The sequence below is a fragment of the Lytechinus variegatus genome, chromosome 5 (assembly GCF_018143015.1).
Source record: "Lytechinus variegatus isolate NC3 chromosome 5, Lvar_3.0, whole genome shotgun sequence".
Classification (NCBI taxonomy): domain Eukaryota; kingdom Metazoa; phylum Echinodermata; class Echinoidea; order Temnopleuroida; family Toxopneustidae; genus Lytechinus; species Lytechinus variegatus.
Window position 1 is genome coordinate 43052184 of NC_054744.1, and position 21341 is coordinate 43073524.

General features: G+C 37.9%; 2 protein-coding genes and 1 pseudogene across 2 annotated transcripts; all 3 read right to left on the reverse strand.

Annotated features, from left to right (window-relative positions):
• Positions 1 to 430: 430 nt before the first annotated feature.
• Positions 431 to 1714, reverse strand: LOC121416223 (annotated as a pseudogene).
• Positions 1715 to 6578: 4864 nt separating this feature from the next.
• Positions 6579 to 8778, reverse strand: LOC121414971. The gene is made up of 3 exons (XM_041608015.1): positions 8375 to 8778; positions 7779 to 8015; positions 6579 to 7238 (listed from the first exon to the last, which is right to left on the reverse strand). Exons 1-3 carry the CDS (start codon positions 8537 to 8539, stop codon positions 7077 to 7079), a joined length of 564 nt encoding a protein of 187 aa, XP_041463949.1. The 5' UTR covers positions 8540 to 8778; the 3' UTR covers positions 6579 to 7076.
• Positions 8779 to 11769: 2991 nt separating this feature from the next.
• LOC121416225 (ileal sodium/bile acid cotransporter-like) lies at positions 11770 to 20269 on the reverse strand. Its single transcript, XM_041609730.1, has 5 exons — positions 20135 to 20269; positions 17009 to 17221; positions 16325 to 16518; positions 15841 to 16045; positions 11770 to 14421 (listed from the first exon to the last, which is right to left on the reverse strand). The coding sequence occupies exons 2-5, from the start codon at positions 17210 to 17212 to the stop codon at positions 13960 to 13962; spliced, it is 1065 nt and encodes a 354-aa protein (XP_041465664.1). The 5' UTR covers positions 17213 to 17221; positions 20135 to 20269; the 3' UTR covers positions 11770 to 13959.
• Between the last annotated feature and the right edge of the window lie 1072 nt (positions 20270 to 21341).

Consider the following 21341-nt stretch of genomic DNA (forward strand, 5'->3'; position numbering starts at 1 on the left):
ACAAGATTAAAACCAGAAATAGAAAAAAGGCTCTTGTCATCCTCACTAGTAAACCAGGTCTCGGTTACACCAAACATTACATGTCCTTGACTGATATTATCAATGAAACTCAACATTTTGTCAAAATTCTTACACACACTACGCATATTAAATGAAGAAGAGTTAAGCTATTGTTTGAATTGTCAGATGCTACTTTGAAAAACTGATCTTCTGTACATTGGTGGCGGAAGCAAAAAATTTTAGGAGGGGACAACCAAAAAATTTTTGACAAGCAAAAAAAAAAAGGTTCTCAACCCAAAAATTTTAGGGGGGACGTAGGAAAATAAATTGACAAGCAAAAAAAAAAAAAAAAAAAGATCATCAACAACAAATTTAGGGGGGACCGTCCCCCCCCCCTCCTCAAATTTAGGGGGGACACGTCCCCGCTTCTGTATAATAATTACAATTTACACTTTGGATATCATCATCACATAAATTACTCATATTGTCTTCATAAAATCTACAAATTTCTTCATCCATTTGAGATGTATTGATGCTGAATGAGTAACAATACACAAGAGTATTGAAAAGTAGGTGGCTGGAAATACAAAGAAGATGAAATAATGATAAAAAAACTGCACGATAAAGTAAAAGAAAGAAAAACTCACAAAAGGTGCTGAGAAAAGGAGAAACTGAAAATTGAAGCTGAGAAAAAACAGAAGGGTAATGAAGCACAAGGAAAAATACATTATGCATGATAAAAAATACATACAATACATCTGTATAAAATAATAACGATATGAAACGAAACGTCAAAAAATAATGAATACATAACATAGCACACTAAAACCAGACACATGGTTACATATACATAATATCTGAGGCTTCTTTAAAAAGAAAAAAATAATAATTAAAGAAAGCAAGTTCACTGATTGTCTAGGATTCCTTAAAGATATTTCAAATCGTCGAGAGAGTTAATGGATTTTTTTAGTTCCTTGCCATTCGAAGCAGGGATCAGGGCAATAACTCGCCCATCCCTGGTCCATGCTGCCTTCACCTTTTCATTGTCCCGGGTCACCTTCAGAAGCCTTGCATTTTCTTTGGTGAGGTCTTCTTGGATTGACTTCCTCGCACCTGCAAGTTTCCTTCGGTTCGCCAGAACTTCCCTTCTCTTCCTGTATGACCGGAATTTCACAATAATCGGTGAAACAGCAGGGGTAGCATCCTTTCCCGACAATTTCCTCATAGATTTTAGGCGATGGCTCCTCTCGATGTCATCCCTTTCAAGACGGACACCGAGCGAGCCATTAACGAGCTGGATGATGGCCTGGTCCATATCCTCGTCCGGACGCTGAGACAGCTCCTCCGAGAGTACTGCTCCTGGGCATTTAGCTCCTTCAATGTTTTAATCTCCTCATCTTTATTGACCGAGGCAGCAAGCAAGGTTTTAATTTTTTGTTCAGTATTCTGTGCACCAGTCTGCAAGTCCATTATTATTGCCTCCTGGCGATTGAGTGCTTCTCTAAGATTTTCCTCTCTGCCTTGAGCTTTTTGCTCCATAGCAAGAAGCCTGGCCTCCTGTCCATCAATGATGACCTGCATTTCATTCAGCCTGCTATCAATGTGGGTTTTAACGAGTTCAACAAATCTTTCATCACTGACAATATCTGCCATGATAGATTGAATCAGTTGAGTCGTATCCACTTTAGCGCCACATGTGTTACCAGCCATGGTACAATGAATGTTAGTTAATCAATATAAAGAGTTGTGAAAATTAGGCTGCAAAAATTGGTCCTGAAATATATTTCCTCTAAATTCAATCTGTGTATGAATTAAACAGCGAGCATTACTTTGGGCATGTGCTCCGATATACTGCCAAGAAACATAAAAGTGAGTTAATGGGACTGTAGTAAATGTAGTCACATGTCCTGAGTATCTGCTTACTGCCAAAGAATCAAAACACCATTAACATACCCAACATATCCACAACTAGAGACATATCTAGCACCTTAAGAAAAAAGCATTTCAAGTTATTGCTTGCTTTCCACAATGTGCAGTGATCGGTATTCGCAGGGATCATGGATCCTTTGGTGCTGACAATGACAAAAGGCTTAGGGTCGAAAGGGGTCGTGAACTTGTCGACGTAGCCATCACGCTTGATAGAGTGGCGTCTGGCGCATCTTCATGTGTCGATCAGTGGCAGATGGAATCGCATACGTAATTGCAATCATGCGAAGTGCGATTCCCGTATTGAAGCTCAGAAGGGTGTCGCTGTCCCCTTCAACAACATGGAAAATCGCAGTGGTTGTGTTATCTTTGAAGTCGATTATGCACTCAAATGTGCCAATTGTTGGCAGCGGTTCATTGCTTCCATAGGGAAATATTTTCACCTTGTGTCGATTCCTGTTAAGTTTCGGGCAGTCAGATAGCAGATTGTATGTTTTTCTGCTCATTACATTGACAGTTGCGCCCGAGTCGATGAGAGCTTGAACTGGAGCGTTGCTTACGCGAACTGTAGCTCGAGGCTGTTCAGCATCCGATGAAGAGAGTTGGAAGACATAGTCACTATCTCTGGTCTCCTCTGCATCCTCTACAGATGTTAGCGCATTAGCCTTGCCTCCGCTCTTTTTCTGGTCTTTCTTAGATTTCTCGGCAGATTTGCAGACTTTTGCAAAATGATTGGGTTTTTCGCAGGCGTTGCAGGTCATTCCTTTCGCAGGACACTTCTTGGCATGCGGATAGCTCCCGCCGCAGTGATAGCATTGTTGCTTATGATCAGGAGTAGGTTTGGGCTTGGCCTTGCCCCATGAGCGACTCTGCTTCTGCTTTCCTGCAGCTGCACGGAGGTGATTAGCTTCCGCACGTCCTACATGTTCAACCTCCTTTGTGCGGGTTTCCGATAGTGAGATGGATCGTGCTAGTTCGAGTATCTCTTCCAGCCCGTGATCTTTCTCCAGCGCCTTCCTCCGAAGCTGACTGGACAGGCAGCCCTCGATGATTTGGGTTTTGAGTTCCCGCTCTTCATCCGTGAAATTGCATCGTTCTGCTAGTTTTCTCAACCGAGTGCAGTATTGATCGATGCTCTCTCCCTGCTGCTGATGTTCCCTTCTGAAAATTATTGTTTCATACAGGGTGTTCTGCTTTTGTTGGAAGTACGTTTCCAACACCTCTTTGGCCTTGGTATATGTGTTGTCAGTGGGTTTGAGAGTCTGGAAGACATCGTCCAGGTCTTCTCCCCCGTAGTGTAGAAGTAACGCCTTCTTCCTGCCGTCATCTGTGATGCCAAACCCTGTCATTGCACCTTCAAACCTCCTAATCCATTTCTGCCAGCGAGAAAATAGCGAGGAAGGGTCAGAGTGGACATCAAAATTGGCCAGCGTGGGCATTGATGTCGCCATGATTGTGAAGTGATGAATAGTCCCAACAGCAAACGTGTAAAGACTGATAAGCAATGGCGAGGTAGATCAACAGAGTACTGGAAAGCATTCATAAAACTTCTCTGTTGTAAAGCTCGCACTCCATCACACACGCGTACACGTGTCACACAGGAACAGAGACAGTGCAGAAAAACAAAAGTTTGAGATGACGAAAATGTTCATTGTAGGCGCTTACCCATTGAAATTCAGGAACAAACTGACAGTTAATGTAGGCATGAGTTCAAAACTCACTCGTTGCCAGTGTAAAGATGCAAGACATCTTAATAAATGATACTTTAGTCCATGTTTACCGAGTCACGTTATTTATTCCTTTATTCTTGTCTAAAACGTACATTGAGTCTAGCTGATCACTCTCAGCATAATCACATAGCATAGACTATGGTGTCTTCGAATCACAACATTACAACAATTAAGTCAGTGCCGACAACTGTCATGAAACGCCTCTCCCCCCCAGACCTTACACCAATTGGTTAGAAAGTAAAAACCATTAACAAATGCACTATGACAAGTATAATGGCATAGAGCCAAATGCGTTGACTATCAATACATGCCTTCTTTATTTTCTAACTTGAGAGAATCCATCAATATATTTGTCTGCAACTCTGCCCCAACTTTAATAATAATAACTTGTGGCACAAAGAATAATTTCAGCTAAGATACAACATTGGTATTTTGAAGGATTGCAATTGTATCTTCATCTGACAAATGTTGATCTACAGATTTCATCTCTTGTGAGTAAAGCAAGTAAGCATGTAGGGTAGTTTGACACTCTAATTTGAGTTTGAAAAAAGAGGGAAAAAAGACCTTTTTCTGATATAGTACTTTGTGTGAAAGTTGAGTATATTGAATATTATTACTATGAATACGCATACATCTAGATGAATTGAATAATGTATTTGAATCCCTTTTCTTTGATTGCATTCAGTATTGTTCACACATTACTCTTATGTAATATTGTGTCTTTTCACAAAGCAATACTCTTTTCTGTGAAATTCTATGAAGCTTGTACAAGGGCAAAATATGAACGCATTATATCAAGATCAATGCAAGTGGTTGGTGATCATGAAGTCACAATATTTATTGTTGCTCCCCTTGTCTTTGATGAATTTTGTTTGAACTTCTGTAGCATGATATAATATAGGGGTTTTTATGGCACATCCTATATATTACATCTACTTGTGCAGTATGTACATGATAATAACAATAATAATTATTTCTAATGCACACTTTCTAATTAATCACTACTCAAGGCATTACATATAAAATAAAACAATGGAAATACTCAAAATCATAATCATCAAACATAAAATTCATAGGAAAAAATATGGACTTCTCTAATAGGCTTGTGTGAATAGGTAATGCTTGACACTTGATTGGTATGTCTTGAGATTGTTGATGTTTTTTATAGTGCTTTGGGAGATTATTCCACATAACTGGGGCCACATGGCTAAAAGCCCAATCTCCATAATGCTTGGTTCGACTACCTGGAATCACGAGGGTGTACATGCAAGCTAAATCCAATACTAATAATAGGCAGTTAATATTATGTACAATGTATTATGTTTTATTACTAGCTTTATAAAGCTCATAATACTGAATCTTTAATTTTTAATGAAGCTAAACACAAACATGATCTACTTTAAAAATAATTATAATAACTGTGAAAATGTCATTATGTGGAAATGATAAGTTGTGTAGATACATGTATGTAGAGCTCTTTGGTAACTTCTTATACTCTTCATTTCTCTATGATTTAGTATTAACATTCCATCCTTTCCTTGCATAATAGACAAGCCATTTAACATTACAGAGACTGGATGATTATTCCAATCCTTGTTACACATAATTTTTTCTGCATGCAGGATCGTATGCAACGGGTTATAGTAGAATAGCAAAACTTCGTCAGTAAATACCACCTTGACACCATAGATCTACTTCTTTCCTGTTTGTTTTCGTGGGTCAAGGTGTAGGTTTGTAACACTAACCCTTGACAGTCCTGGCTTGCATAAAAGCATTGTCTTGCCTTTTCATGGTAGTATTTCCACCTATATTGATGCATCTTTTTCATCTTTCATCATTTCTTTTTTTTTCTTTCTCATTTAGTGTCTTTAGTGGTGTCTTAATGTGTTAATTAGTGAAGATTGGAGGAGTGAATTATTATGGAATATATTTTGATGATGATGATGATGATAGTAAAAGTTATTTGGTATTGCGTTATTATTACTAAAATTCATAATATGTATTGTACATACATGTAAATGTGTCCAAACTTTGTGTATAACATGTGCAATTTTATAGAAACATAATGATTTATAATAACAATAAAGATATCAAAATGTAAACATTTGTTTCCATGCCTTAATAATTTGCTGCTTTATATTTGTAGAGTGCTATTGATTTAAAAGAGAACTACAATTAAAAAAAATAAAATGAAATAAATTTTTGATTTGCAAACAGACACTTCTTGTGTGACTAACCATGATTTAACGAAGGGGGGGGGGTCCAGCTTTAGTATTAAATCGTTTGTACGGAAGTACATGTAGGGAAACAAACTGCGTTGAAATTCTTAAAGAAATTGAAAGATTAGAAGTTATATGGTTGCATGAAAACAATTCTCTTTTTACTTTATATGTCTCAATTTGGCTAGGAGATTATGACAAGTTGTGTGGACTATTCAGTGGTTTTGTACTCTGACCACCTTTCTACGAGGGCTATGATTATAGCATATTGATATTTGTCATTAAAAACAAGACAATTGTTATAACTGATGGTTGGTGGTGGTTGTGTGGATAATGAAGATGATGATTATGAGAACGATGGTTGTGGGCGCGATGATGATGAAGGTGATGGTGATTATCATCATTGTCATTTGTCATAATAATGAAATTTGTTAGTTACATTGTTCGGGTAATTAATTATGGTATTTTATTGATAATTAAATTCATATATTGTGTTGTTACGATACAATCGAGTAATGGGGCTCTGATCAAGCTCCTTGCTCTGATATAACATCCGGGACTTTCATTGCAAGAAAGTCTATATAGATGAGCACAAATTAAATCAGCATTTTAGTTTGACCATAATTAACATATTATTAAGTCATATTTTATTCCAATATGTTGGTCCATAATCACAATCAAATAGATATAAAATCCGAGGTCTATCTAGTGTCGGCCTAATATATGAAATCTCAAAACCTGTCTATCTGTAGGCGCTAAATATATATATATTTTTTGGTATTAAGTAGTTTTTATCGACAACCTCAATTGAACTGTGGTATCGATTTATAACAAGTAACTGAAATCTTGGTTTTTAAATCCTCAGCCATTTGCCAATGCACATAGACGCACATATAATAGATTCTTCATCAATCCGATTATCGACAGAACAATTCAGGCAGCAAAGATGATGTTTCTCGCAATACTACTGCTGCGCTCTTTCCGATATTTTTTCCGTTCCAAGACGATGGGTAAAATTTTGCCAGATAGCATTTGGAAGGTGTGGAAATTAACTGGTTAGAAGTATCAAATAAATTGGCGTTGCATTTATAAATTGACATCTTATTTTCCTTGGAAGTATGGATCATGCATTATTTTTCATAAAGTCATAAAGGAATGATATTCCTAAGACTTTATTTCCATGGATCTAATGATCAGTGCTCTAAAACATGAACGACTCCTGGTTTGGGCCGTCAAAGAACTCGTCATATTTATCGTCCCTTTTAAGAGATTTGAGATAGTCTGTGTTCTCATCACCATCGCTCTCATCACTTCCGTTGTACGTACTGATCTTATCCTGGTACTCATCTTCAATAGGAGATGTCTGTAAAGAGCAAACAAATAATGACTTGCCTGTTATAGCATTATACAGAAATGAACCGCACCGTCAATAGAGATGAATAAAGCAAATACATACCTTCAATGGATTTCAAAAACATGATCAACATTTGGTAATGTTTCCTGCGACTGGGTCTATTTGTTTATTATTATCCACGAAAGCTGGAAGAAACTATCAGACAGTCGTAAATAACAGCTAAGGGAGTGCTTTATGAAATGACTTGTCGGATGTTTTATTTTTTTTTTAGGAATATCCGACATTTTGTCTGACAAGAAACTTTGATCAATGTTCCATGATCATACAGGATGAGGGTTCATTTTAAAATTACTATAGCAAAGAAGACACACTAGTGACTATAAGTGCAACCAGAGGAACAATGGCTTTGTTATTTACAAGTCATCTAGAAGTATATATACTGCGAAATAAGCTGGTGGTATATAAAGCACATTAATCTGCAAAGAATTCTTCGATGAATTAAGGTTGGTTTAATCAAGTTTTGATGTATTGCAAGAATTCAACACTTACCTCAATATGAAGCACTTGACTGAGTTCGTTTGATAATGTATTAAGTTCTGTAGCTCTGTCTGTTCTATCCTGACCAAGGACTTCATGTTTTTCTTGAGGGGCGGCATCCGCTGTTTCTTCCCTTTCCACCACCTTCTCGACAACATTTGTCTTCTTCATCTCAGAGACTGCTTCCAACACATCCTTGATCTTCTGAGATTTCTCGTGCAACATCTGTTGACGAGAATCCTGCAAAGCCTTCAAGAAAACGATCAAGGCCTTTAGAGTAAACCTGAGCACTTTTAAAGATTTTTTTTAGTTTTAATTTTGGAGGAATATTTGGACAAGAAAACGATCAAGGCCTTTCGATTAAACTTGAACATTTTTTAAAAAGTTTTTTAGTTTTCATTTTGGAGGAATATTCGGACAACATAGAAATAGAAATCCTCTGAAGTTGGCCCAACTATATACCGGCTTTCCAGCATCAATTAGTGCCGCGTTTTGGAAATTAGCTCCTGATTTCTCCGGGATTACTAATTTGAGTTGTCGAGGACTATATAGCGATTCATCAAGCTGACTCTCATATGAGATCAATCATGTAGGTAGGTTTAACCTACCTGTCGTTTGAGTTTGGCCTTCTCTTGCTTCATTTTGATCTTCGCTGATATCTCTTCCATGGTACGCTGTCGCTTCATATCGGCCTTCACCTCAATGCTCTCAAGACGGCGAGGTGGCTTCGGAACGCGTTGACCCTTGGCTGTGTTAGGACGAACTGTTGTCATATGAATCTCGAAGGACACACCACCCGGTTTGATATTTTCTAGAGGCACTGAGGGTTGGATGGTGTCACCGACCAGACCATTGGCAGTCAAGTCCTTGAGGATTTCTGCGTTGGTTCGTTGCTCTAGCTCATTCGTCTTATTACATTCGTTAGGCTTCGGCAATGCCGAAGTTGGTATGGTTAGTTTGGCCTCACTTTGAGCTTATAAAAAGAAATGAATACATTTCATAAGGCCATGATAGCCATGACATATAAGCCCCGAAAAATAAGTGGCATGTCGATATTCATGATTATAATTTTGTAATAAGTTCGATTGAAAATTTCATAAACGAGGGAGAAAAATTGTTTGGTTTCTTAAAAAAAATAAATAACAAGAGAAAAACGACTCCCAACCAACTTGTGATAAAATGATGCAAAATTACAATGCTCGATCTACTCTGTACTTCTGCAAAATTTGGGATATCCAGACATGCCTAAAAATCATATCAGCAAAACAATGTTGGAACAAGAGTAACCTCTTCGTGATTCCTATAGATTCCACTACCGAGAGCAGCGAGTGAGTAGAACAGGTGAAATTTCTTTATAGAACATTTATCATTACGATTTTTTCCTATTTATTTTCAAGATTCACATATTGAAAACATTCTAATTCGCTGCAGTTTAGTCTATTGTAATATGCAATTTAGATATACTGTATTGTACACGATTGGTTGGAAGAAGGAAGCTTGGTCATCGAAAGCATAGAATATATTACAAGGATTCTATCATTCAAAATATGGGTACTCTCTGTATAAATCTCGGCATAATCTCTACTTAAAGATGCCAAGCGACCCTTATATACCCTCAAAATGCAACTATATAAAAAAAAATACACACTTGTTGTTTCCCTTGTGTCACTGGTTTGTTCAGTTGCTTGTTTCTCTGGTGCAGAGGTAAAGACTACTTCTTTGAATTCAGATCGATGGTGAGTATATCTTGGTTTGGTTTGTGGAGACGAAAGAGGTGACTGATGGTCCGAGTCAGACAGCTCACCGTACATTGAAATCACTTTTTCCTGAGAGTGAATAATTTTAGCCCCACCCTTTTCCGTCTGCAAGGATACGAGGTTTATTGAGATGAGTACCGTATATACCGCTTCTTCAGGAACAGAGATAGCGCCACGGTAATGGTGGTTGAAAATGAATCCGGTTATGCCGGTGATGGAGATGTAAGTGGTGATGACGGTGATGACGATGATGATGGTGATGACGATGATGATGGTGATGAAGTGATGATAATAAATATGGTGGTAGTGATGATGAAGCGGGTGATGACGATGGTAATGATGATGGTGAAAATGAAGATGGTAATAATGATGGATTGATGATAAAGATGGTGATAGTGATGATGATGCGGGTGATGACGATGATGATGATGGTGAAAATGAAGATGGTATTAATGATGCATTGATGATAAAGATGATGATAGTGAGATGATGTGGGGGATGATGATGATGGTGCGGGGTGATGAGGATGATGGTGATGCTGCTGATGATGATGCCGATAAGGTGATGGATGTGGGTGATGATGATGGTGACAGTCTTAGTCGGTGACGACAATTAGATTTAGGGGTAGGTTAATGCGGTATGTCCGTTTTTCAGGCCTTTATAGCCTTTGTTGGTGATATATGTACAAAGAAAGATTCTCTTCCAATCTTTATTAGGGTCTCGTGCCCACTAGACTATATTATAGAATAGATCTACGCTAAGTTCTTATAATTATAACAAATTAAATTAAAACCATTACAAAAATAAGATACTACTAAGGACTGGTAAGGAGTCGAAATTTTTGAATCAACATATTAAAAGTCCCTTAGATTTGTATCCTATTCAATTTGAATTATTTTTTTGTATAGAATATGGAATCAAAATTTCATTATTCAATTGCAATTCATCTAGAAATGCCTGTTACATTATTTAATTGTAATAATGAAATGTGATCTTACACAAATAAATTGAGAGACAAACGTTGTAAACCTGTTCCAAGAGTTATTTTCTATTTTTTCCTGCTTCTCATCAGGTTTGGGTTGTGGTGATGCAGATTGGTTGCTGTTACCATGGTAACTTAGTGGTATCACTTTGTTTTTCTTGCTAGTCATAGTCCTGTTTACGGTCCATACATGAAGTCATTGCTTTTCGGTACCTTAAAGTATTTTATCAGATCCTATTATTATGAAGAAAATCTGTTTGTTTACACCGCATAGCCCACTCACTAGATACGGCACTGACTATATGGTGTCGTCATTTCCCATTTCTATCGCTGATTGTGACGTTTTACATCGCGCGCGGTCTTTGCCCTTTTTTAAATATGACGTCATTTACGCGAATGCCATTTTTTCAAGTTTTTAATGAAAATGAGTGTTAAAGAGACATGGCCGTACGCAAAATTTCTTTCGGGGGGGGGGGGGCGGCAAGATGCACACGGAAGCGGGAGAGGGGGGCAATTCCACAGAGCTTAAAATTAAAAAGGATGTCCTTTTTGCCCCAACACTTCGTGTTTAGAGTCCATTTGCACGAGGTGTTGAGCAGCTGGGGTCGTACTAAACCAAATAAGGTAAAGCCGACGACTGAAGTACCCGTAACTAGAAAACATTCCTGTACTTGTTTAGGGGTTCATTTCAGGGAATATTTGCCAAGACTATCGTTTTGTTTCCAATACTTGTTAAGGGTAGGGTTTCACACGCCAATACTTGTTAAGGGTTAATGGAAATTACGTGTTTAGGGTGCTTTTCGAGACCCCATGGTCGCGCATGGTATCCACTCGTGAATGGAAGTGCCCCCCCAAGGCTTTGTGCACACTTTCGGTGAATTTCGTGGAAATTTTCAGTTAAGAAATGTATTTTTTTTTAATGTTTCTGGGGGACAACTGCCCCCTCACCCCCCCCCCCGCTGCGTACAGGTATAGTCATTGAATCTTTATATTGCTGTCCAAGTGTCTCAAACATAGATTTGTCTAAAACTTTGCTCAATTCCATCTCATATACACATCAGGTTATCTTAATATGAGATTTCTTCATTTCCACTTTCGTCATCATTACCTCTTGTGTGTTTCAAGAGTCAAACGTTTTATTAGAGGTATGATGGTTTCTCCTTTCTGAAACCTAATACAGGGTTGAGTAAATTCCACTTCTGTATTCTCTAGCTTCTCCAACACGGAGGGGTCGAGTACAAATAAGCAGTAAAGACAAAGCAAATCATTTTCAAAATGATTTATTGAACAACCCTCCTCGTTCAATTATTATTATCAGACGAGCGTATGATAGCGTACAAGAACTCAATAAAACGGATGAGATTAAATGTATACGCCCCGAATGCATGAGAATTTTCCGACATCAAATATGTGCAATAAAGCCTTCAAACCTCTATGTTAAGAAAAAAACAAGTTTTTCTCGTAAGTTCGTTCTCGAAAAAATGGAATCCAAAATCTCATAGACTGTGTTTGTAGGCCAGTCGCAGCCTATGTATTTTGTTTAAAAGAAACTCGTACAATACCTATCACTGGAAGACTCAATCGTCAAAAAGGCCAATTCGCGCTTAAAAGTGTTTGTTAAGGCTAGATAACAAACCTGTTTAAATATGACATCTAGACGTATATTGTGATTTGCTTTAATACAATGTCTGATCGAACCAAGGTGATATCTCCTTGTTCGAACTACATACGCAAATGCGGCTTGGTAGGGTAATCTGGGTGTGACGGTTAAAAAAAGTTGAGAATAATTCAGAATAAGACTGTAAGATTCATAAGCGTTTTCGGCCCAAGAACACACCTCGGAAGTGATATACTTGAAAAAGCAGGAAAACTCCATTTAGATTAAAGAGCTTATCAACTAGTATTGAACCACGTGCATAATATTCGGATATATAAGATCATTACATAGCAAACAATGTCATCCCGGGATTTTCATCCGCGTCTCAAATATCCATATATAGGTATTTTGTATTATCAAAACTTGAGTGTCATATAGGGAACACTTTTTATTTCAGTGGCATTGAAATTCTCTTCTTAATCAAATTAAAGCTGTTGTAATTTTTTTTTCATTTTAAGAGTATATTAAATTAATACCAAAAACTGGAATCTCTAGAGATCAGTATTACCAGCACAGCACACAGTTTGGTGCTTGGTTTACAGTATTGTAAATAATATGGGGTAAGTTAAACTATAATCTTGTTTGACATAAAGTAGATAATTTTTGTTTGCTTCAGGTTTTTGCAAATTATTTGATTGATGATTATGTCGTATTTTTTCCATGTTCTTGTACTTATCGTGGTTAGTACATTTTGCTGTTACAATAATGTTTTAAACTCTAACAGGTCCCCATTCGTTGGAAATAAGCCTCTATATGTTTTCATGTATTCTTCCCATTTATTGTATCTATAATCTTGTGATATTCTTGACGAATAAAATCAACCAATCACCGTTATGCCTGTAATAAACTAACCAAACTGGACGGTACGTGCTACAGCTAGTGGTGCATGCAGACGACCTATGATATATCTAGTAGTAAAAAAACAAGATGACGAAAAGAAAGAAAAGGAGGGATAAACGGGAAAAATGAGAATGTCAAGAGGGGTCTGGTTGGTTAAGCTCTACATTTAATGTTTCTATTTGTCAATACCGTCAATCTTCTCCCCCCGAGGGGGGGGGGCACACTAAGGCAGCACCTTTATCCATATAGACAAAGACTATTGATCCAGTGATTGGTTGATTGATTGATCGAGTGATTTTATTCCCAAGGTTTAAAATTGAAATAATGATATTAAAATAAAGAATAATATACGATTTGAATTGCGCACGGGTCGTATCCACCTTGCTATAGGTGCTCAAGGCGCTCCTATATGGCGAAGCTATCTACCGATTCTGGTGCGCAAAGATTTTTGAGGAATTACTTCCCGCCGGAACCAATTACCAGTTACAGTGTGGACAAATTTCTTGCTGAAGGAAAACACGCCATGGCTAGGATTCGAACCCACGACGCTCTGTTTGAAAGGAGAAAGTCAGAACGGGGTCAGAAGGTCAGAACCACTAGACCACGACGAGACGCACCCACTCGATAATATACACAAGTTTGATTTCAGAATTTCATTGCCATGATTTCTCGCTTTCCTTCAGGTACAATGTGTGGATAAATAGTGTTTATAAACAAAACAAATAAATATCAGAGTTCAAGTTCGTAAAACAGTGAAATATTCGTATATATTTCATGTAACCATGTGCAGAGTGCAATAAGGATGAGTAAAGTTCACAATAACCGATTGGCCGATTGAGCAAATAAAAATATACGTTTTCAATATAAAAAGATAATATATGGGGTGTTTGCCCCCTTAGTGTGTGGTAGCCCCTCTTGTGTATTACATCAGCATGAAAATTCAATTCTTTCTTAAAATTACTTTATTTTTTCTTCCCCATCCTCAACACTGCCTTCCTTGTCTTCAACTTTCTTATCCATCTTAATAGCTGTAAATTCATAGTCACTCTCAGTCTTGCGTCGAACATAGAGGCGAAAAGTAGTGATGAAGCACACGGCATAGATGACCATAAACATCGCGTACATGCTGGGAAATTTGATCATTTCCGCTTGGAGCTGGAAGTCGCCTCGAAAGGTCAGTTTGATGAGGGCGAGTGCGAGCACGACGTTTTGACAGCCGGTCTCGAAGGCGATGGTACGGCAGTGCTGGGGAGTGCGTCTACTGATGAAGGAGATGATATACCCAACCAAGAACCCGATTGGTGGTACTAGACCGGCAGAGAGCCATAGCCTCCATGAAGCATCGAAGAGTGTTGGTACGGCGATGTAATCCAAGACAACACTTGTGATGAGGAGGATGATCCCTATGATGGTACCAACCTGGAATATAGTAGTAATAATAAAAATAATAGCTGGATTTATAAAGCGCTTTTTGCCAGAGGATGCAAAGCGCTGCTATTATTACCCCCGGCTTTGGCTCGAGCTACCATCACCGGCGCTCAGTGCATGCAAGGAATTACTCCTGCCGGGTACCCATTCACCTCTCCTGGGTCGAGTGCAGGACAGTGAGAATAAATTTCTTGCTGAAGGGAAACACGCCATGGCTACGATTCGAACCCACGACCGGGGGGGCATTTTTTATTCATTGCCTCTTTTGGGGGGCTCGATATCTTTATCTAATTTTGTTTATAATTATGTTGCGATACCAAAATGCAGCTATCGCAGATTTGCAGTTTAAGGCATGGTCACACTAGTCTACAAATGTAGACCCACATCTGCAGTGTGTGTACCTCAGCTGATTCAACGAGTCTGCATAGCAGACTAGGTCTACTGAAGAAATGGCTCGCTTCGCTCACCCTTTCAGGCTGGTTTCCTTCGCAAACCAGTAGCAGATCCCACCTCACGAGCCATTCAGAGTCTGCATAGCAGACTATGGTCACACCGCCCGAGCGTTGTTGGAGCGGTCGCGGAGCGAGAGAAAAAAAATCATCACCGCTCGCTACCGTTCACCATTTTCGATTTCGATTTTTTCCCCAATATTGTGAGCGAAATTCGACCCTCTCTCCCTATCGCTCCATGACCGCTCCAACAACGCTCGGGCGGTGTGACCAGGCCTTAAAGCGCTTACCGTATCGTCAATAACGAGTCGTTTCCACACATAAATTTCGTCGCGACGCAACTATAGCAAGGAGACGAAGAATTTGGTAACTGGCATGATAATCTATTTCTTTCTTATAGAGTTTAACTTTTCAATGCAACTTTTTGAATCAAATCATGAAAAAAACTTTCTGTTACAAAAACATCAGCGGTGATTGGAGGGGGACGTCTCCCCCTTTATTTTCTAATTTTGACAGACGCCTGTTAGAGAGGGTTGTCTCGTCCCCCGGACCAAAATCTCCAAAAATCGCCGCCTATGCTGTTAAGACATAAAGTATTAGTGTATCTGTCCTTGGATATGAATGGCAAATTATGTGATGTTAGTAATCTCTGGGTACAAAATATTTAATGGGGTCTCCTAGGATTAATTCGGGATATAGCCGCCAAAATTCAGGTTTTGACTTTTATTATACTTATTCACCGCGATGAGAGAGAGGACACAATTTTTTTTTTTCATTTAGGAGGCCGGTCAACATACAGAGCAATGTAAAATGATCGCTTTCTTGTGAAAATGTATACCAAAGGTACTATTTGCTGTGACAAAACTGTATCTATGTACATTTTCTTGTTCGCCATTTTTAATAAATACTTTGAGAAAAATACAATTTTGACGAAAACAAAGTAGTCTTTGAATTTCCTTACCAACGATATCGGTTTTGTCCATTTCTCTTTCTTCCATCTGATGATCATCCCGATGATGACAGGGATGATGATGGCAACCAATCCGATGATGATGTTGATGAAAGGAATGACGGCTTTCTTATCAGTCCATCGACGACTGTAGATGAGGAGATTGAGGGGCATCATTCCGATAGCCGCTAGCGTCGATACTGCTGTCATACAAACGCTGAAAAAGTATAATGACGTTGATATCATGAAGCACAGTGGAACTAAAGTGTTGCAGGTTGCAATATTTGTAACTTTTCATACATCAACAAATCTTCAAATTTAATTGTTAGAGGTGGGAGGTTCTGAATTAACATCTACGAAGTTGACTTTTATTGATAATCTTATAACTGGTTGGTTTACGGCCGTGGATGCGTCTATCGACGTAAAGTATAGTCACTCCTATCGTTGACGCCCCTTTTTGTATCAATGGAAATGGTAGTCCAAAACACATTCTTACCTGAGGCACACATCACCGTTGGTCCAGTAAGTGAAGACACTCGATATATTTCCACCTGGTGAACATGACACGATAAGCACACTCAGAGCATACGGTGTAGGGAGTGAGAAGGCTAATGACATACAGAACCCAGTCAGGGGTAGAATGACGAACTGGCACAACATACCAATCAATGCACTCAACGGTTGCCGGATCTGGTTTTTAAAAAGGTCGTTTTGGGGAAAATAACATTTTATTAATCAATATTATAAGCCTGCTGGATACTGAAATGCAATCTTACATAATATTCCTCATACACTGGGATGAAGCAAAACGTATAGGAAGTGGCCTCGGTAAAACGTTGTTCGGTTGTGCCAAACCCTAAGATGTTGTCAGGGTGTGGCATAAGTGAATGTTTCACCGAGGAATCTTTGATCTCACTCAAGTTGCTTTCAAGATGGTAGGGAGATATAATGTATTCATTACAAACAATTTTTGTATGCTTTTGTCACAATATCAAAGTTGAAAGCGCAGTGTGTTATTATATCACTTTATGTTATATTGATACAGCGTTGCTCGGCGGCGCCAATTACAAAATAGCCAATCTAGATTTTACTTTCTACATGCGCTATTTTACCTCTACGGGGAAATCGCATGTATACAGCCAGACATAGTTTTTCTCTTCTTTGATCAAACTCGACTTACACCTTTCTTCAAATCAGCTACAGTGATGGAGCACCCCATAGAGATCATGATGGTGAGAAGAGCACAGAAGATGACGACCGTACGAACCAATCGAATCAAAGCAATCCTTGGCGACGGCACCACCCCTACAGGTGTCGTTGCGTTCCATGTCGGGTCGGTGAGCAGGTCATATGTCACAGACGATGTAATCCCAGGTGTTGTCATGATGATTATCTTTGCAAAATTGTAGAAAAATGATTTGATGTCTATAAATTCAAACATTAATGTAAAATTGCCTTGATATAAATGAGTCTACCGTCAATAGCTTCGGTTACACTTCGTAATTTCAAAGGTTCCTAATTCCGAAGGTTCTTTATTCCGAAGGTTCGTAATTCCGAAACACGTAAATTGCCTATACCTCGATGTTCGTTAATCCGAAAACGTAAAAGGGTTCGTTAATCCGAACATCTGTGGCGTTATTCCGAAGGTTCGATAAATCCGAAAACGAAATAAGGTTCGATGTTCCAAAGGTTCGTTTGTCCTCAAAACGAAAGAAGGTTCGTTTTTCCGAAGGTTCGTTAATCCGAAAACGAAATAAGGTTCCTTGTTCCGAAGGTTCGTTGGTCCGAAAACGAAATAAGGTTCGTTAATCATTACGATTTCGGTCTAACAAACCTTCGGAATTACGAAACTCATTTCGTTTTCGGATTAACGAACCTTCGGAATTACGAGCCTTCGGAAATACGAACCTTCGGAATAACCAACCTTCGGAATTACGTATGTATGCGAATTTCTCCATCTTAGAATGCCAGCCTAATTTCCAGGGCGTGCTGCCTATATACATACGCACAACCCCCAGCAGAAAAAAACGGTAAAATTCTAGTGTAGCACCCCTTTTCCACGACAACAGTTCAATAAAAAATGAACCATAAAAATTGAACAAATCTTAAGCTTCCATATTTTTTAATGCGTTATGAACAGTGTGGAATCCAATATCTACCTAATACTTGATAATCTCTTGTAATTTGAAGAATTTTCATCATAAGCAAAAATATATGGTTGATTTCTCATTTGTAATTGTTAAAGGACAAGTCCACCCCAACAAAAGGTTGATTTGAATAAAAAGAGAAAAATACAAAAAAGCATAACACTGAAAATTTCATGAAAATCGGATGTAAAATAAGAAAGTTATGACATTTTAAAGTTTCGCTTACTTTCACAAAACAGCTGGTCGGTATGCAAAATGAGGAGACTGATGACGTCATCTACTCACTATTTGTCTGTTTAACTAGATATAAAAAATCCATTATTTTTTTCGGAATACTATAGTTTTCAAATATTTTTGAAAGACGTGACTTTGTCAAATCAAGTCAATATACACCAAATATGTTTCCTCGCACTTCGAACTATTATTGTTTTATGAAGTGACATATTATGCTTCTTTTTCATGACTACTTAAAATGATCGCCCCAATTTAAGGTCTTAATATAAAACATTTCCTGTCCGTGCTTACGTTTGCATTAAAGGATTAGTGAGATATTTCTGCTCTTCATGAATTCCTAAAATCAGTCCTTAAATGCCCCTTTTTCTGATCTGATTATCAAAAATTTTCGAAATAAGGTTCGTTGTTCCGAAGGTTCGTTAATCCGAAAACGAAATAAGGTTCGTTATTTCGAAGGTTCGTTAGTTCGAAAACGTAATGATTAACGAACCTTATTTCGTTTTCGGACCAACGAACCTTTTTTCGTTTTCGGATTAACAAACCTTCGGAAAAACGAACCTTCTTTCGTTTTCGGATTAACGAACCTTTGAAACATCGAACCTTATTTCGTTTTCGGATTATCGAACCTTCGCAATAACGAACCTTCGGAATAACGCCACAAATGTTCGGATTAACGAACATCGAGATATAGGCAATTTACGTGTATTGGAATTACGAACCTTCGGAATTACGAAGTGTAACCGGAGAAATTCGGCCAAGACTACCTTCATTTTGGAGGCAACCCCCTTTTTTTCTTGTCATTCGTTTTTCTCCAAACCAGCACCCATCTTCAAAAAATCGCTCACAGTCCCCCGCACCCCTCATCAGTGCGTTAATTTCAACCCAACTCGAATACCTTTGCGTGAGAGGTATAGATAGGTCTACAAATTGTGTTTCTACAAAAAATATTTACCCTATTGTCAAGAGTTAGTTCATCCCAATAAAACTTTTATTTGAATAACGGAGAAGAATCTAACTAGCAGATTACTGAAAATTCATCAAAATCAAATGTGAAATAAAAAGTTATGACATTGATTTATTTCAAAATATAAAATGTAATTTTTCATTTTCTCTCAATAATGCATAGGACTTTGTTTGATTCCACATTCATAAGTGCAACTCACAGTCACTTTTGTGATTTGAGTCGTTCTTGTTTGCACTTGGGAATGACCATTTCGACCTTGAAATGGGCAATATGAACAATTTATAAAGCAAATATTTAGCTTCCTTCCCTATTGTCACCCGTTTGTGTCTTTTTTGTTTTCCCGTGTATTGCTTTGTTATCTCCCATGTGTCCTTTTCTTTATTCTTTATTAGGTACTTTACCTTGTATGGAAGTTATTCTTCTTTCAAGTCTATTCAGTATTCAGTCTTGCTCTTCGGTGTACACACTGCAAGCTGTGCTTTCAGATTTGTCAGAGCAGGTATAATAGCCCAAAAGAATGTCATATAGTGTGAACTCTTGGTTTGAAAATAATGGTACGACTCTACGCCGTTTCAGTACAGCGTTCATAACGTAGCCAAGTGTAAAATTAATGGTGGACACAGGTGCTTATGTTGTATCAATCCCGACGAATGATAACACTGTGTCTATAATCATACAAAATATGATAATAACCATTTGATAGAATGACATGAAAGAAAACGGAAAGTGAGTGGCTTTCAAATTACTGTAAAAACAAAAAGAAGAAGAAGGAGAGGAAGAAGCAGAAAAATGCAGCTATTGCAGTAAATAATATTTTTTAAGCAGGCTACATTCACGAAGTGCAAATCAAATTGTTATTTAGATGGACTAAAAAGGACGAAAGCAACCAAAAAAAGAAGAAAAGGATATTCCACTCAAAACTCATGCTTAAATCCACAAAAATTGTATAATATACACTTACTCATAGACCAGGCCCATATACAACTCCTGATGTAACAAAAATCTGCTGGGCAAGTGACCAGCAGATATCACGACGTAAAATATAAGTAGGACATACTCGTAGTTCAATCCCGGAGTTCAATCTATATTTTGAAGCTTTGTTTGTGAAAGAATGATTGTGTGTGCTTGTTGAAGCAGGGTAGCCAAACGGAGACTTTTTCTTTCTTTCTTTTTGTGTGTGAAATGCACACTCCAATATAAAAGTGCCACCCCCCCCCCGCTCCTCTTTAGAAAGAACATGGCTTCCAAACTTTATACTGTATCGAAATAAATCAGCCTACTTTTTTCAGAGAGAAAAGCTGATTATTCTAATCAGATTCAACTAATCGGTTTTAGCATGTATATTCGATTATTACATTCCCCATCGTTCCCATCATGTAAACGTAGAAACGTAGAAATATAGAATTGTGATCAATTGTCAAGAAATCTAAAGCCAGGTTTATAAAGACTTCCAACTATAGCAACTTGTTTTTTGAGCCCTGTTACCATGGTAGCTCCCATCATGGCAAAGTCACAATAGTTGTAACTCTGTATGTAATGGGTGAGCTCTGTACTGGTCTCAATTTCATTGTGCTATTTTGAAAGAAAACATTGGTAAGCACATCTGTAACAAATTCAGTTATCTAAAAAATATCGTTTTATTTTCTTTTTTTTCGAGGGTATTATTGCTCGCATATTTAAAAAAAAAAATCATGATTGCATTGCAACTAACTTCAAACCCTTTCAAAATTCACTCATTGCACCACTGATATTCAGAATGGGCTCCATAGTAAAATTCTTATGCTTATGGTCATGTGTTCCTCAGTAACAAGAAAACTTGTGTAACAACGAATTGTGTCCGGAAAAAAATGAGTAAGCAGAAAGCGTACATTCGAAGGGATACATTTAAGCTTATTTTAGATTTTTAAAGCTTATTTTAGCTTCACGCTTCAGTTTGAAAACGTTTGTACTTTTTTGTTGGTGTTTTTTTTTTCATTTTACAATAGACAATAGAGCCGAACTATCTGCCTATGATATAAGTAAACCTGATCTAGACATTGGTAATACCATTATATTTGTCAATGACCCCGTCAATGACTATGGTACGGTACGATGCGTTTGAAAATGATGTTGTGAGCTACTTGTATTGACTATGTTGAATAGGACCTTGTGGTTAAGTTATCATAAAA

What these genes read in the sequence shown, in the direction of transcription:
- LOC121416225 (XM_041609730.1), bottom strand. Translation starts at nt 17,212, where the DNA reads ATGACAACACCTGGGATTACATCGTCTGTGACATATGACCTGCTCACC. An exon ending in AACGGTGATGTGTGCCTCAG is followed by an intron (nt 16,046 to 16,324) that starts GTAAGAATGTGT and finishes ATACTTTTTCAG; the next exon opens with CGTTTGTATGACAGCAGTAT. An exon ending in GGACAAAACCGATATCGTTG is followed by an intron (nt 14,422 to 15,840) that starts GTAAGGAAATTC and finishes ACTATATTCCAG; the next exon opens with GTTGGTACCATCATAGGGAT.
- LOC121414971 (XM_041608015.1), bottom strand. Translation starts at nt 8,539, where the DNA reads ATGACAACAGTTCGTCCTAACACAGCCAAGGGTCAACGCGTTCCGAAG. An exon ending in AGGCCAAACTCAAACGACAG is followed by an intron (nt 8,016 to 8,374) that starts GTAGGTTAAACC and finishes GTTTTCTTGAAG; the next exon opens with GCTTTGCAGGATTCTCGTCA. An exon ending in GTCAAGTGCTTCATATTGAG is followed by an intron (nt 7,239 to 7,778) that starts GTAAGTGTTGAA and finishes TGCTCTTTACAG; the next exon opens with ACATCTCCTATTGAAGATGA.